We start from the raw sequence: 14,535 nt of genomic DNA, 5'->3' as shown, positions 1-14,535 counted from the left end.
CCCCCAACTCATTTGCGCCTCCTTCCTTTTCATTTAACTGTCTTAATTAAATCCTTTAACAGATTTTAATCACTTTTTGGAGGGAGGGGGAAGACGAAGGGGAAGGCCATCACCACCACCACCACCACCACCACCAAACACTAAAAACCAAACAAGCGCCCAAACCATAAAAAAGCTTCTACCTGGAGGAAGTTGGAAGGAAGGTGGGGAGGAGGCGTGAAGCCCTCTAGAAAGGTCGTGCTGCGAATATCCACCAAAGGATCCATCCCTTGGAGGGCTGGGGCAGCCTACCTCTGACAAGGAAGAGTCAGGCCTGAGGGGTGTTTAATTCCACCCCTGAGAATATTTGTGTGTGGATTCTGACTGTGGGGAGGAAGGCACGCTTGCCCCTGCTGAGAAGTGCGGGGACATCAAGCTTGGGGAAGGCCACAAGATTCTGGTGGAGAAGGACTCTCCAATCTGGGCCCTGGGGGCACTTAGGGAGAAATGTCCATTTTCCTTAAGGGGCCCCTATTTCTCCCCTCCTCCTCCTCCCCAAGCAGCTCAGTTTCCAGGCCGGTGTCTGGGTTAATTAATATGGATGTGTAACAGCGCTGCAGCAATCGATAAATCCTGCTGTGGGCAGATCCCAGCCTCGAAATCTGATTACTTCTAGAAACTCCAAAAATGGAGAGAGTGACCCTAAAGCATGGGAGGGGTTCTCCCTAGCTCTGTCCTCCTTGGTCGATCCAGTTGGTCCCCAAGCTGAAAAGCCCATGCAGGGAGAGCCTTCTCCTCACTGCCCTGGAAGGGGTTGAGTTTGGGAGAGCGGTCTGTTTTCTCTCTTGCTCCAAATCCTTGGCTTCTGCCCCAGCATTCAGACCCCAGGGATAAAGGAACCGGGCCAGGGAAAGGAGCTTCTCCTTGGATCTTGCCCCCACACCTTGTCCCCACCACCCCCAGGGAATACATTCTCACAGCCAGGGAAGGGTTAAGTGTCCGTGCTGCAGTTATGGAGAGGAAGCCGCCGATGAAATATGGGCGCTAAGAACTCCAGGGCCGGCTGGCTTTCCTGTTTACACTTCTTTATACTTCCTCCCGCCCCGTGGCGCAGAGAAACAAACCAAAACAAAACAAAATAACCAAATAAAACAAAACAAAAAAAATCAAAATCAAATTGTCTGCAGAGTGCTGGTCAGGCTGGCCTTGGGGGGAAAAGGGCAACTGCAGCCTCAATCCCTGGCTGCCTCCTCCGCCCTGCCCGGGGTTGAGGGTGCTGGGCAGTTGCAAGGATGGGCGTAAGGGTCTGGCCAGAGGGTACCAGCCTGTAGCTCACAAGGTTGAGTCCTGGGCTCAGCCGGGGAGGGGAAGCAAGTGGGTGAGAAGGGAGAGAAGAGTCCTCCAGACTGGGGAACAGCTTTCCCAAAGAACATCTTGGAGGGAAGGGCAGGGGGGGGCGGTGAGAGGGGGGGCTATAGCAAAGGAGAAGAAGCTCCTTGCACCAGAAACCCCTTCCCACCTCTCACCCCCTCCCCCAACATGTCCTTGTTGGGTTTTAAGGGAGACCATTGCCCAGACAACCTAAAGTAGAGAAGAGGAAAACCCAGCCGGAGGGTCTTCGGGAGCCACTTAGAGGAGGAGACCAGACCCTTCAAGGGTTTTGGCCTCCAGGGAGGAAGTGGGCACCCCCGCCTCGGGCTTCTTTTTGCCATTCCGGAAAATCTGTCTAGATACGCCCAGCAGATGTCCCTGGGACACCAGCCCCACACATTTCTTTATCAGAGTTTGCAGAGCTGACATGGAAGGGGGCAAAAAAAAAAAAAAATCTTCAAGGCAGGCCTGGTGGTCTGGGGTTTCTGAGAGAAGGAGGCTGCGTTTCTGAGAGAGGGAGGCCAGGGCACATGGCAATGGGGTTTCCCAGGAGGCCCCAGGTCAGATTCTGCCCCTGCTGCAGTCTTCCTCTGCACCTTACTCAACTCATTTGCCTTGTCCAGAGTGGGAGCGTGGGGAAGCTATGCCTCCAAAATATATTGGTATCTTAAAGGGTGCTGAGGATCCTTTGGGAACTGACCAGAGTCTCCTTTCCAAGGGGTACCAATGCCTCATCATTCTTGGGGAGATTCATCTTCAAATCAGGGTGAGGACACCAAGCTCTCTGTCCTCTTTGCTCTCAAACCTGTGAAGGCTCTCCTAAGTCAGGCCTGGGCAGGGACCAGAGAGCTCAGGGAACAGAGAGTGGCTGCAGGGAAGAGAGGAGAGAGGCAGAGGGCAGGCATCCTTTAATGGGAAATGAAGGGAATCTTGTGGCCCTCTCCTTGTCCCAAAGATCAGAAGCCCCTTAAGGCTCCACATGTCCAATTTGAGGAACTATCCACAGGAGTTGATAAGCTGGCAGGCCGGCAAAAACAGGAGTAACAGGGTGGCAGACCCCATGGATCTTAAAAGGGGGGGGGGACGGTGGTCAGTTTGGTGGAGAGGAGGCCTCTGGTTTTTAGAAGAGGGTGACTTACCCTTAGAAAATAACAGGCCCCCTGGGGGTCAAATGATGAAATCCCTCTGGTTTGTGGTACCACAAAACAAAGGGGCTTTTAAGGGTCTGGTGGAGAGAAAAGAAGAGGGCGAGAGAGGAGAGGAAAGAGAGAACCTCTGATTTTTCTCTCCCAGCTCCTGCGTCCCTTCTTTCCACCCCCTCCCCCCCCCCCCCCCCCCGCCAACAGTTGGGGTCTGTGGGGTCTGTGTTCTGGAGCAAGTTTTATTTATGGAGGGACTGCCAGGGATCTGCTTCAACATCTAACTCCTCCAGGCAAGGGAAGAAGCGCTCCCCTTCCCCCCCCCCCACTCCTGGCCAGGAATTAGGTTTGGAATTTGAGGGGATTGTGCCCCTCTGACCCTACTTAGAGCCAAGCAGAAGGGTCGGCTTGGAATTAACAGGCTGAAGCTGGGTGCAGAAGTGCCGCGCTCCCCATCCTGAGTAACCCCCTCCAACAGGCCTTGGAGAAAGGGCAGGGACCCCCTTTCATACGGTTCAAAAATCTGAAAGCCAAAGAGAGCCCCAGTGCAAGGCAGCCCCCAGCAGCTGCGCTAGCCTTCCGGGTGCTTTTTCTCAGCTCAGATGTATCCAGATAAAAGTGCCCAGCCGCGCGCGCCCCCACACACCCCTGACAAATGAATGTCATAAAGTTTCTTTCCTGGGGGTGGGGAGATGTCTGTCTGAAGATATCCAGCAGTGAAGTGCCCCCCCCAACAAGGGGCCCTTGCTTCAGTAATACACACCCTTCCCTCTTGCCCCCTAAATTTCCAAGGGCACCGAAGGAGCCCCCACGAGCCCCTTTCCCCACAAAGAGTCAGACACTCCTGCGAATACAAACCAGGCACCCCAACCGCTGAGGCCTTATGGAACCGAGTGCCCCCACTTCAGACACCCAGCCTGTCAGGACTCGGTGCAAAACGCAGACTAAATTTCCCCCACTTTATCATCTCACAGCCCTGCGGCCGGAGGCAAGATTTCCTTCCCCAGTTCCAAGCCCCAAAATTGCGAGGGGAGAAAGCGAAAGCTGGAAGCCACTTACCGCGGGAGCGCCGGGGGCCTGGGCTGCCGCCACCGCCTTCTGGGCTGGGAGAGCGCTCACCTACCTCTGCCCCCTTCCCCACCACAGCGAGCAGTTAAAGTGTCACTTAACATTCTGGAGAATGTGAAATATACCGCGCGGTGTCAACTCCCCAAAACCATAAAACTAACTTTATGGACCTCACGTGACTTTCTCGAGCCAGTGAGGGGTATCTGTCTGACTTCTCGGCGATTTTTACGATCTAACTTCGAGATAAAACCCCTATCCATTTGACATCTAAATGTCATAGCGACTTTTGGGATAGTTTGCTATGGACAAAGGGGGACAAAGTCAAGGGGTGAGGGGGAAGGAGGGCCCAGTAGAGCCTCTACGACCCTTGGCTGCCTCCTCACCAGTTCCCCCTCCCCCCCAAGTCCTGTAAGAAGTTGGGCCAAGCTGGAAGGGATTGACCGGGTAAGTGTCCAGACTTGACTCTTGTACTCAGGGTGGAGGCGGACTTGGATGGAGGAAGACTGGGCCCTAACCCTGGGCCACTCGGGCTGGCAGGGGAACAGGGGTCTTTCAGGAGGGACCCCAACTCCTAATCAAGAAGGAAGGTCAGCTGGGCCCCTGGAGAGAGGGAGCCCTTGATAAGTATAGAGAAGACTGAGGTTGAGAGAAAACCTTTGAAATTGAGCTGATTTTTTTTTTTTTTTTTTTTTTTTTTTGGTCTTAGTGGGTGGCAGAGCTGAATTGGGATTTGGGCCAGGGGCCAGGGGATCTGAGCAGGCCTGTACCACTCCCAAAAGGCCAGGAGCCTCCTAACAGGACTTAGGCCTAAACTGCTTTCCCTGAAGAGGTTTCTAGAGGCTTTTCTGGCTGGCTGGTGGAAGGCCAGGGTAGAGTCCAGCTCGGCCTTTCCCTTACCCCAGCCCCGTGTGGGATTTCTGGGCCTCCCAGTCCCCCAGACGGGGGAAAGCCTATCCCTTGGCCCAAGTACCGCTGACCAAGCCAGGGATGTAGGTGGCTAAGAGAGGCTGCTGGCAAGCACCCTGCTTTCCCTTCCCTACACCCCAGATCTGTCAAGAATGGTCTAGGGTGTGCCCGGTGATGGGAGAGGCAGGCCCCCAGAGAAAAGACAAGTGGGAGGGCAGTGGAGTAGGGGAAACATTTATTTGACTTCAAGGAAAGCTACAAACAAATACCAAAAGCGAATCACTGAGACAGGCCCGGCAAAGGCAAAGACAGATTTCACACGTAGCACAGCATCCACTCACTCACTACAAATGGTCTTAGAAGCGAACTGGGGGTGGGGGGTGGGGAGGGGATGGGTCTGACCCAGACTATCCCCATATTTACAAGGTTTGGGCCCTCTACTCCAGACCCATGGACTCACAGAGAAATACACAAGACATTTTACACTGAGGATTATTTTTGTTTCCCTACACTCCCAGGCCAGGCCTTGTGGGGCCTACCCAGGCGGCAGGAACCTTACTCTCAAGGTTTACCTTCCCTCTTCTCCATATCACCCTCTTTGGCCCTCCCTGCCCCCTTCCCACCCCAGGACCAAGCCACTGGGAGACTTGGGCCTGGGGAGTGGGGAGGGAGGAGGAGGAGGGTGGAAAGAGACAGTCATGGACTCCATCGCGGAGGCCAGCTCAGCTGGGCCAGGGCACTACCCCACCTCAACTGCTGCCCCTTAGAGAAGTTTCAAGCTGAAACTCAAAATACAGCGATCATCCTTTTATAAATAAGTTAGAAGAACACAGATGGGGAGGGGAAAGTTCACATTAAACATGCGAGTTTCTTTCTTTCCTGGGGGAAGGAGTGCAACCACAAGACACGAACATTCAGAAATACTGGCGGATTTGGGGTGAGTGGAGGGGCGTGGGGAGCATGGAGGGAAAATAATAATAATTATTATTATTAACAATAATAACAAGATTAACCAGTCCAGGAGAGAGGGAGCCACAGGAAGACCTAAGACCGAACGAAAAATCGTAACACAAGGCCGGGGCGAGGCAGGCTCGTGGGAACCGGTCCCCAGCGGGCAGTGGCAGCGCAGGGAGGCTTGGAGGGGCCAGGGCTGGGGGCGGCAAGGGCTCTTGGGCCACCCAGGGCTCCTCCCGGCGGGCTCAGGGCTGGAAGGCGCTGCCGGCTGTAGCCAGGCTCATACTTTTCAGTTTGTTGTCTTTCTTCCACTTCATGCGCCGGTTCTGGAACCAGATCTTGATCTGGCGCTCGGACAGGCAGAGCGCGTGGGCGATCTCGATGCGCCGCCGCCGCGTCAGGTAGCGGTTGAAGTGGAACTCCTTCTCCAGCTCTAGGGTCTGGTAGCGGGTGTACGCGGTCCGGGCCCTTTTCCCGTCCGGCCCGGTCATATCTGGAGCAGACAGAGTAGAGCCGCGAGGCAATGTTATTCCGGTTAAGGGAGGGGGGCACTGGATGGGAGAGGGGCGTGGAGCAGGACCCAGGCGTCCCTGGCACCCAGCTCGCCGCAGCTCCAATCCTCCCCACTCCAGACGCCCGCATCCGAGCTCGCTTCTGCACCCCCTTCTCCTGCAGCCCCCACTTCTACCGGCAGTGAATGCGCCCGGCTTTGTCTCTTGCTCCCTCCCTGTGCCTCACCCTTCGCTGGGCTCAGGCGGCCGCTCGCCCCGGGAGGGAGGAGAGCGGCTGCACTTTTGCCCTGGAAAGCTCGTTTTACTGCTCGCCCCTCCTTTGCTAGCAGCAGCCTCAAAATTTCGGGGGTAAGCACGACCCTTCCCCACGTTACATAAACCCCATCCTTCATCCTATAGCTAGTACAGCTGGGCGAATAAAACCTTAGCCGAATCTGGAGACAAATGATTAAAAATACTCCTCCCCAGCTAAAGACCTAGACCTTCTTTGGCTCTATCCCCCGAGCTGTGAGGACCCTCTTAGAGACTTCTCCCCCCCGGAAAAAAAAATAAATCTATATTTGAGGAAAAGCCAAGCTCTCCTCGCCTCCCCCCCCCCAACCTCCCCAAACGCAGAGAAGGAAAGCCGGGGGAAGACAAAAAAGGGAGCGAAAGCGACAATTACCATGGCTGATGTGAAGCTTCCTCATCCAGGGGAATATCTGCGGAGTCTGCCCCTCGGGCGCGGCTGTGGAGGTGGCCATGGGCTCTGGCTGTGCCCGAGCTAGGCTCGGGCTGCTTAGCTGGCTCGCCGCTTCCTCAGGCTCCGAGGATGCGCTGGCCTCGTCTATTTCGGTGAAATTGGCGCTGGAGCTGGCCGGGGTCGCCTGGTCGGAGGGGGACGAAGCAGAGGGCTTGGCGCTGTGGCTGTCGCCGTTGGTGCAGGGCAGGGACTCGGGCGAGGACAGGGAGCAGCTCGACGCCGCCTGCCTGAAGCGGGGCTCCTGGGCGGGCGCGGGGAAGGCGCGAGAGCTCTCGCCCACCGCCCCAAAGTGGCTGGAGGAGGCCGAGGAGCGGTTGACGCTGAGGTCCATCCCATTGTAATTGTAGCCGTAAGAGCCGGTGTGCATGGCAGCGGGATCCCTGTAAGAGCCGCTCAGAGAGCTGCCACTGCCATAATTTAGCAACTGATAGTCCGGGCCATTTGGATAACGCCCCGAGAAGGAGTTTACAAAGTACGAGCTCATTTGGGTGATTTTGGAGGGCTTGATTTGTGGATCGTGGTCGTTATAACCCTGTGCTTCACGATTTATGATGTATTAATGAATTATAGCGATGCACTGTACTTCGTTTTGCTATGTATGTGGCCAAATATGGGGGGGGGGGGGTAGGAGGGGGGGGGGGGGGGGCGTTAGAGAATCACGTGCTTTTGTTGACCAGTCGTAAATTCTCGCTGATGACCTCAAGAGGTAATTCATGCTCTATGGTTACAAATAATGACGATCCGAGAATCGTTAGGGCCGATTCAATGCGAGCCTCCGAGAGAGGGGGAAAAAAGGAGAAGGGGGAGAAACCGGGAGAAGGTTGGCGGCGGCCTCTGAGCAGAGCGCGCCACCTCCCGGCGATCGGCGGGAGCGCGGGCCGCAGACTGCCATGGCGGCGACCGCTGCCTCCCTGCTGGCTCCCTGCAAACGCCGGGCGAGAAAAGAAACCTGGGCCAGGCTCACCCGCAGAGTTGAGTCTTTTAGAGGAGGGACCCAGTTGAGCCTTTACCCACTTTCTTGGAAGTGGTGTTAGACTACTGGTGTCCTTCTCCTTGTCATCATTATTATTATTATTTTCACTCTGGATGAGATGATCAAAAACTGAGTCGCTTTTCCCTTATGTGGGCTTTGCAAGTCTCCGAGTTGGGGAAGGAAATGGTGGGGGGAGGGTTGGAAGATGTGTGAAAAACAATTATTGCAATGCGTTTCCCCCTGAGTTCAGCCCGGCCTGCTTCCTGCCTGGACTGCTGTGGCCCATGCATAGCGTCCAGGCGGAGCTGGCAGGGCTGGGCCGAGGGTTCCACGGAGAAGCTTTCACTTCTGTGCCCTTTAGAAGTTTGGAATCCTCCTCCTGACTTCCTCTTCATCCTTAGCCCAGGCCCGGAAAATGGCAAAGCAGGACAGGGACCCCAGACGAGGAACAGGGCTGGGGCTAAGCGGCCTAGTTTAGGGGAAAACAGCAGCAGAGTAGGTGCCTGGGGTTTGGGGTTCTGAGAGTTTGGGATGAAGGCAAGACCCTTCCACCAGATGCCCGCTATTGCATTGGGAGGCCCCACTGAAGGCCCCTTGCTGGCATCTGGGTAGTTTCAGAGTGTGCTCCGAGGCCCACATCTTCCCTGGAAAGGGGTTCCGAGGACCAACGGCGCCTTGCTGAGCACGCTGGGCGGCCAAAGACCGCCGCAGCTGGGCTCCTTCTGCCGGATGGCTATTTTCTTTAAAAATAAAAAAGCGAGAGAGAGGGAGGAGGAAGAAAGGAAAACAGTGTCCGCAGATTGCTGCCTGGGTGAGGGTGGGGGTGGGGAGAGAATGGGTCGTTTTTTTGGTTGAGGGCATGAGACCAAAATGCCCCATCACCTGGCCTCCTGCCCTCAAGTGTCCAAGGAGCAGGGGAAAGTCGTGCCCTCCACCCCGCGCCCGCCGGCGCCTTCAAATTCCCCTACTTGTCGATGAGCTCCTGCTTGAGGCAGGAAGGGGCGCCTGGAGCCTTGAGCCGCGCGCGGAGAGATACCCGGTGGCCCCGATTTTAGTCTCCAGAGGCACGGGCCGGGAGCCGAGGGCCAAGGCCGGAGGAGATCAGGCCATGTGGACAGGCCAAAGGCTACCGGCTTTGCGATCGTGAGGACAGCAAGGCGCTGCTGAGGCGCCAGACCCTCCTGGCTGTCTCTGCAGGGGCTCCGGGCTCGGGGCCCCGGTCGTCCCTCGTGCCATGGACAAACGAGGAAAAGCTAGAGAATAAGAGGGAAACGGCCCTTCTCCGTCCCCCAAGTGTGCACCAGGAGAGGCTGTTCGGAGCCTCAGCACTGGCGAGGCGCGGCGCGGGAGCCTGGGCGGGACCGCTCCAGCCTTTATCTCAACTGTAACTTCCGAGTCGTGTCGGGCCCGCTGGGGCCGACCAGGGCTCCAGCCTTTGCTGCGGAGTTTCCGGCACTGGGACGATGGGGTGGCCTTGGGGGTGGGGGAGTGGCAGGGGAGGAGCAGAGGTGACCGAGCGGCGAGTTTTAACGTCTTTATTATTATTATCATCATCATTATTAATAATATTAATATTATTACCGAAGTATTTCACGTCCAGAGCTAAGACAAGACTACAAACACAACACATAGAAAATTAATAAAATAGAACTTTGTTTTCTTCTGAGGCTCCTCTTCTTACTTCTAGGTAGTATGTGCTCCTTCCAGTGGCTTTAAGGAGGGGGTGGGAGAGAGGTCTGGGGTCAGGGAGTCTTCGAGGCCCCCGCTGAGGGGACTGCGAATCTACCATTGAACCGTGCACCGGGGACATGGACGAAATGAGACGCGACACGGACAAGAGCATTTTGCTCTGCTTCCAGGAAACATCAAGTGAGTCCGGTCCTCAGTTCTCACAGGGGAGCCTGATGGGGCTGAAGCGGGTCCCGCAGGGATGGAGGGGGCGCTCAGGGTGCTGGGTGGGCTCAGGCGGCAGGGCCTCCCAGCACCCAATGAGAGCTCTGCGGGCGGGGGCGTCCAAAGAGCGCTGGGCCCCCCCCGCACGTGTCGTGCGCTAGAGAGCAGGTCCCCCGGGTCCCCCGCCCGCAGAGCCTTCTCGGGGGCTCTCCGAGGCCCTCGGCTCCCCACAGGCCGCTCCCTTCGCGTCCCCCCTCCCTTTCCAACGCCTTCACTCCGCTGGTTTTTCTTCCTCCTCCTCGGCACTGAGCTGAGACGCGCTGAGCAGTTTGCTCTCCTTTTTCCACTTCATGCGCCGGTTCTGGAACCAGATCTTGATCTGCCGCTCGGTCAGGCACAGGGCGTGCGCGATCTCGATGCGCCGCCGCCGCGTCAGGTAGCGATTGTAGTGAAACTCTTTCTCCAGCTCCAGCGTCTGGTAGCGCGTGTAGGTCTGGCGGCCGCGTCGGCCGCTGGGCCCAAAGGAGGAACCTGTTACGCAGGGAGAAGATGCTGAGGCCTGGGGTCAGCGGGGCCAGAACCCCCTCCCCCACTCGACCCTCAGACATGGACTCTAGCCTGTCCCGGGATGCCCTCCGCTCTCCGAGAGTTCCCTGCTCCCCCCGCCCCCCTCTTTCACTCCTCCAGCGCCCCCTCCAGATTCCCTCCGGGTCTCCCAGGCCTGTGCCTCTGGTCTAGACTCCAGGTGGGGGATGGGAGGAGGGCTTAAAATCCCACCTGAGCCGAGGGGGAGGGGCTGGGGAAGCACTGGCCAGGTGTGTCTCTTCCTAGCCTCATCTTTTCTTTCCATCTATCTGGCTCCCCCACCACCCTGTGATAGATTCCAGCCCTTAATCCGTAATGACGTGGATCGATCCATAGTCGGCATTAACGGCTCCTCACTTTCGTGTCCCGCTAATGGACATCAATTTGGGACTTCAGGCCGACAAATAATCCAACCTGAGACCCAGGCGCCTGCTTCTCCCTCTCTCTCCCTCCGCCTGCCTGCGCCTGCTCCCTCTCCCTTTCTTCCCCTTATGCGCCCTCCCTCCTCTGACTACCACCCCTTTCCTGGTGCCTCCTCCTTCCCCAGCCCCGGACCCCCAGGGAAACACAGTCCGGGACAGACTCAACTCTCCCTCGCCAGCGTCACGCCGCCCCCCTTCCTATGACGCACTCCGTTTTTAATGGAACCGTCTTCGGGTGGGGGACCCGACCAGGGCTGGGGGCACGAGGGAAAGCCACGCCAGTGGCTGCGGCCCCTGCCCCCTCCCCTGCCCCGGAATCCGGCTCTGGCGTGGCGCTCCGGGAGAGCCCACTCGCTCCCCCTGGCTCCCAGTGCAGCTGGGACTTTGCAAACTTTGTAACTCCTGAGGGCCAGAGGACAGAGCGGGAGACCCGGGGCAGGCGCCCAGTCCTCCCTTAGCTCCTGAGATGCCCACCCAGCACCCCGGGGGGGGGGGCGGGAAGGAGGGGGGGGCGCTACTTCTGTCCCCGGGGGTGGGGGCCCGCGGGGGTCGGGGCGGCCGCGGGAGGGCTCACTCACTGTTGCACGAATTCATCCGCTGCATCCACGGGTAGACCGGGGTGGAGCACTTCTGCTCCTCCGCCTCGCCGAACACGCTCTTGTCCTGCGCACAGTCTGACTTCCGCGGCTCAGGGTGGAACCGGGGCGGCTCTTCGGCGCCCGAGAGCGCGCAGGCCGACTCCTTCTCGCGGTAGAAGGCCGGCGCCGGCCCGTAGTCGCAGGGCGCCGCTCGGCCGTAGCCGCCGCCAGCGGGCGGGTAATAGGAGGAAGCGGCAAAGCCCTTGTCCTGGCCGGGCCCGGGCCCGTAGGGCGCGGGGTAGTGCCTCAGCGGGTCCGCATAGCCCGACGAGTAGAGCGGTAGTTGGCCCAGGAAGGACTCCTGCCCGCTGGCCAGAGTGACGGGGAAGGTGGAGTTCACGAAATAGGAACTCATTGGGAGGGGAGGCGCGCTCGGCCGCTGCTGCTCCGCCGGGTTTATGATTTGTTGTGTTTTATAGTCCGAGCGCCGCGCCTATTAGTAGTATATCTGAGATTGGGTTTTAGCTGAGGGGGGATGGCGAGGTGCCAGTGAGGGCCAGAAGGAAATACAACCATCTGATCCAACACTGACCAATGGCAGAGGCAGGAATTGTCAAATAGCACCCAGGAGGAGCGCAGCCCGCGCGAGGGACCCGCGCACAAACCTATCAACCTTTTTTTTTTTCCCTCCTTCTTCTCCTTCTCCTCTCTCTCTCTCTCTCTCTCTCCCCGACAACACAACGCGTCCTGTTCCACCTACGTAGGATCTGCGAAAGAGGCGTCTGTGCCTTGGAGGGAGGAGGGAGCATTTGGATTGAGACCACCCCATCCCCCAGTGATTAAATAAATATATCCCTCCCCTCCCCACGCAGGATAGGAAAAAGTTAATTGTGTTTTCAGAAAAGTTAACCCCTGCGTTGCTTGAGCCCCGTTCCCTCAAGGGAAGGGTGGGTAAATGTCCCCCGAATGAATCTCCGCGTGGTGAGGAGAGAACTAAAGGAAAAGGTTTGTTTCTAGGGTCTTGTGTAGGTAGAAAAGGAGAAGAGTTCACTGTTTAGCATCGCTTTCAGAAAGAGAGGCGAAGAAGACGAAGCACTCTCCTTCCCAGGTGAAAACTGTTTTTCCTGCTTCTCAGGTCTACTCTGTCTCCTCCAAGCCTGGGTTTATTATTCTCGCTTCTTCACAATTCTTATGGTCTGAAGGGCAGGCCAGAGCCCAGAGGACCCAGAAGTCTGGGAAATAGGAGGGTCTGAGCCCAAGGTTCTCCCTCCGGCTCTGTGGCTAGGTTAAGCTAAGCGAGGCTAGGAGCTTCTTGGAAGGCTACAGCGGCTGCCCAAGACGTCCTGCCTGGTTCCAGCATCTGCTGCTTGCTCTTGGAATGGGAAGGGGCACTGGGGAAAGGGAATAGCCTTCTCTTCACCTGTGGGATAGGGAGAGGAAGAGGAAGGGACATCCCCCAGCCTAGGTTCCCCTGATCCCTACCCTGCCTGCAACCCTCACTCCACCCCCACCCCCTACCCCCCAAATCATTAGAATATCCCGGGCTACAGATTCTTAAGAATCAAAGATATCTCAGTACGTCTGGGTACAGGGAAGAAATTGTTCCCCCTCCAATTCTGGGTCCTCAAAACTGCCTAATATTTGAGGCAATCAGAGACAGCCTGGAAGAGAGGGGACCTTGCTCCTTTTCCAGGTCTCTCCAGAAGCTGGCAGGTCTCTTTAAAATGAATTTTTTTCCCAAGACTCGGTTTGGGCTTAGTTTTATAAGGAGGGAGAGGTGTTCAGGTCCTCCTGGGGACTCAGCAGGCAGCTTACAACTATCAGCCCGAATCCCCTCTCCAGAGGCTCACCACCCTTCTGTCAGACTCTCAGTGTCTCTCCAGTCCCTCCCACATCTCATATTTGTATCACCAGCTTTGCTGCTGCACAGGCTTGAGTGTGAGAAAGAGTGCTCATCTCTGTTTCTCTTTCTCCCTCTCTCTCTCTCTCTCTCTCTCTCTCTCTCTCTCATCTAAGGAAAATGAGCCTTGAAGCCAGGCTGGAAGACTGAATCACAATATGTTTTCAACATTCTAACTATGCACATGGAAGCCAGGCACTAAAGGTCGATAATGTTCAGACCTGAGTTCAGGAATGAGTCAGGATGGGTGACAAAATCTGATGATGAAGGGGCCAGCTGACTGTCTGCTGTCTCATGCTTTGGGTTCCTTTTTGTGGGCCAGGTTTGCCCACAAAAGATGGCACAAGATACTAGGGAAAGTGGTTGGGATACTAGGGAAAGGGCTGTGTTTGGTGACCAAAAGCGGGAAATTGGTTGGTTGCACAGTGGCCTACAAGGATCCCGGAACTCGGGAACACTTCTAGGCTATACCTTCATGGCCACATAGTGATCCCTGGATGTCCCACCAATCACTTCCTAGCCCAACTTGGGGGAGGGGGGGGAAGGGGGTTATCAAAATTTAAGAAAATAAACTCAAGTCTTCTAATGATGAAGAATCCTAAGTGCCCCCAATCTAGCTGTGATTGGGCCAACTCCTAGAGAGGAACAGGGAACATTTGGGCTGGGGGAGCAGGGTCAGGAGGGTGCCTGTATGCACCTCCCTCCTCCTTGCCACTGAGGCTAGGCCTTGGGCCATATCTGTCCTGCCTCCTCCCTGGTCACAGTGTCCCCTTCCTAGAAATGGACAATGTGGGCTTTGCTGTGGAGTCGGGACTAAGTAGGATGCTGTAAGACAGGGAGACTTCCCTGATACAGAAGCATGAAAATAATCTCCTTATCCTTAGAGCCACAGCCCCAAATTAACCTCACCTCTGCAGGTTGCCTGTCACGAGATGGAGCCCGAAGCAGGGCCTGGGCGCCTGGAGTCCGGCATGAAAAGAAATAGCGCCTCATCGCTCTTATCTAAGCCCAGAGGTATTTATGAGCGTTTATTCGTCTGATCCGTTTGTTTGGGAGAAAGAGCAGACAGGGCCCGGCCAGAGGCCGCCTGGTCTCTGGAGCCAGATCTCTACGAATCTGTCTGTGGTTCGGTCCACTGCCGTCTGTCTGTCTCCAAGGGGGAATATGTAAATACCCAGCAGGCACAGCCGTCTGCCAGTCTGGGGTGTCTCTCCCAGCCTCATTGAGGAAGTATGTATATAGAGAGATGGATATAAATGTGTACCAAGTCTTGAGTACGCAACAGAAGGATTGTACAGAAACCCCACAGGCAGAATTTATAATTGTAATATTCTATGCTGTAGATCCGAGCTCCTCTGGATGCGCACGCATTTTCATTTCCCAGGGAAATGTCCGAGTTGTGCTCAGCAACTGAGTAAAATTCTCCTGCACCGGTAACCTCAGGGAGGGGTTTTTGCCTGTATGTGTACGGAGGAGAGGAGGATTGAGACACTGTCCAAGTTTCCCATTTCCT

At 56.4% G+C, this 14,535-nt stretch overlaps 2 protein-coding genes across 2 annotated transcripts; both read right to left on the bottom strand.

Moving 5' to 3' along the window:
• Window positions 1–3,777: 3,777 nt before the first annotated feature.
• Window positions 3,778–7,257, bottom strand: HOXB5 (homeobox B5). Its single transcript, XM_049635906.1, has 2 exons — window positions 6,594–7,257; window positions 3,778–5,910 (listed from the first exon to the last, which is right to left on the bottom strand). The coding sequence occupies exons 1-2, from the start codon at window positions 7,153–7,155 to the stop codon at window positions 5,663–5,665; spliced, it is 810 nt and encodes a 269-aa protein (XP_049491863.1). The 5' UTR covers window positions 7,156–7,257; the 3' UTR covers window positions 3,778–5,662.
• A 1,757-nt stretch (window positions 7,258–9,014) lies between these two features.
• HOXB6 (homeobox B6) lies at window positions 9,015–12,623 on the bottom strand. The gene is made up of 2 exons (XM_049635904.1): window positions 11,123–12,623; window positions 9,015–10,068 (listed from the first exon to the last, which is right to left on the bottom strand). The coding sequence occupies exons 1-2, from the start codon at window positions 11,535–11,537 to the stop codon at window positions 9,809–9,811; spliced, it is 675 nt and encodes a 224-aa protein (XP_049491861.1). The 5' UTR covers window positions 11,538–12,623; the 3' UTR covers window positions 9,015–9,808.
• Window positions 12,624–14,535: the final 1,912 nt, after the last annotated feature.

This window comes from Panthera uncia, chromosome E1 (genome assembly GCF_023721935.1).
Source record: "Panthera uncia isolate 11264 chromosome E1, Puncia_PCG_1.0, whole genome shotgun sequence".
Taxonomy (NCBI): domain Eukaryota; kingdom Metazoa; phylum Chordata; class Mammalia; order Carnivora; family Felidae; genus Panthera; species Panthera uncia.
Note: the sequence above shows the minus strand (reverse complement) of the source record. Positions and strands in the feature narration are given on the sequence as shown.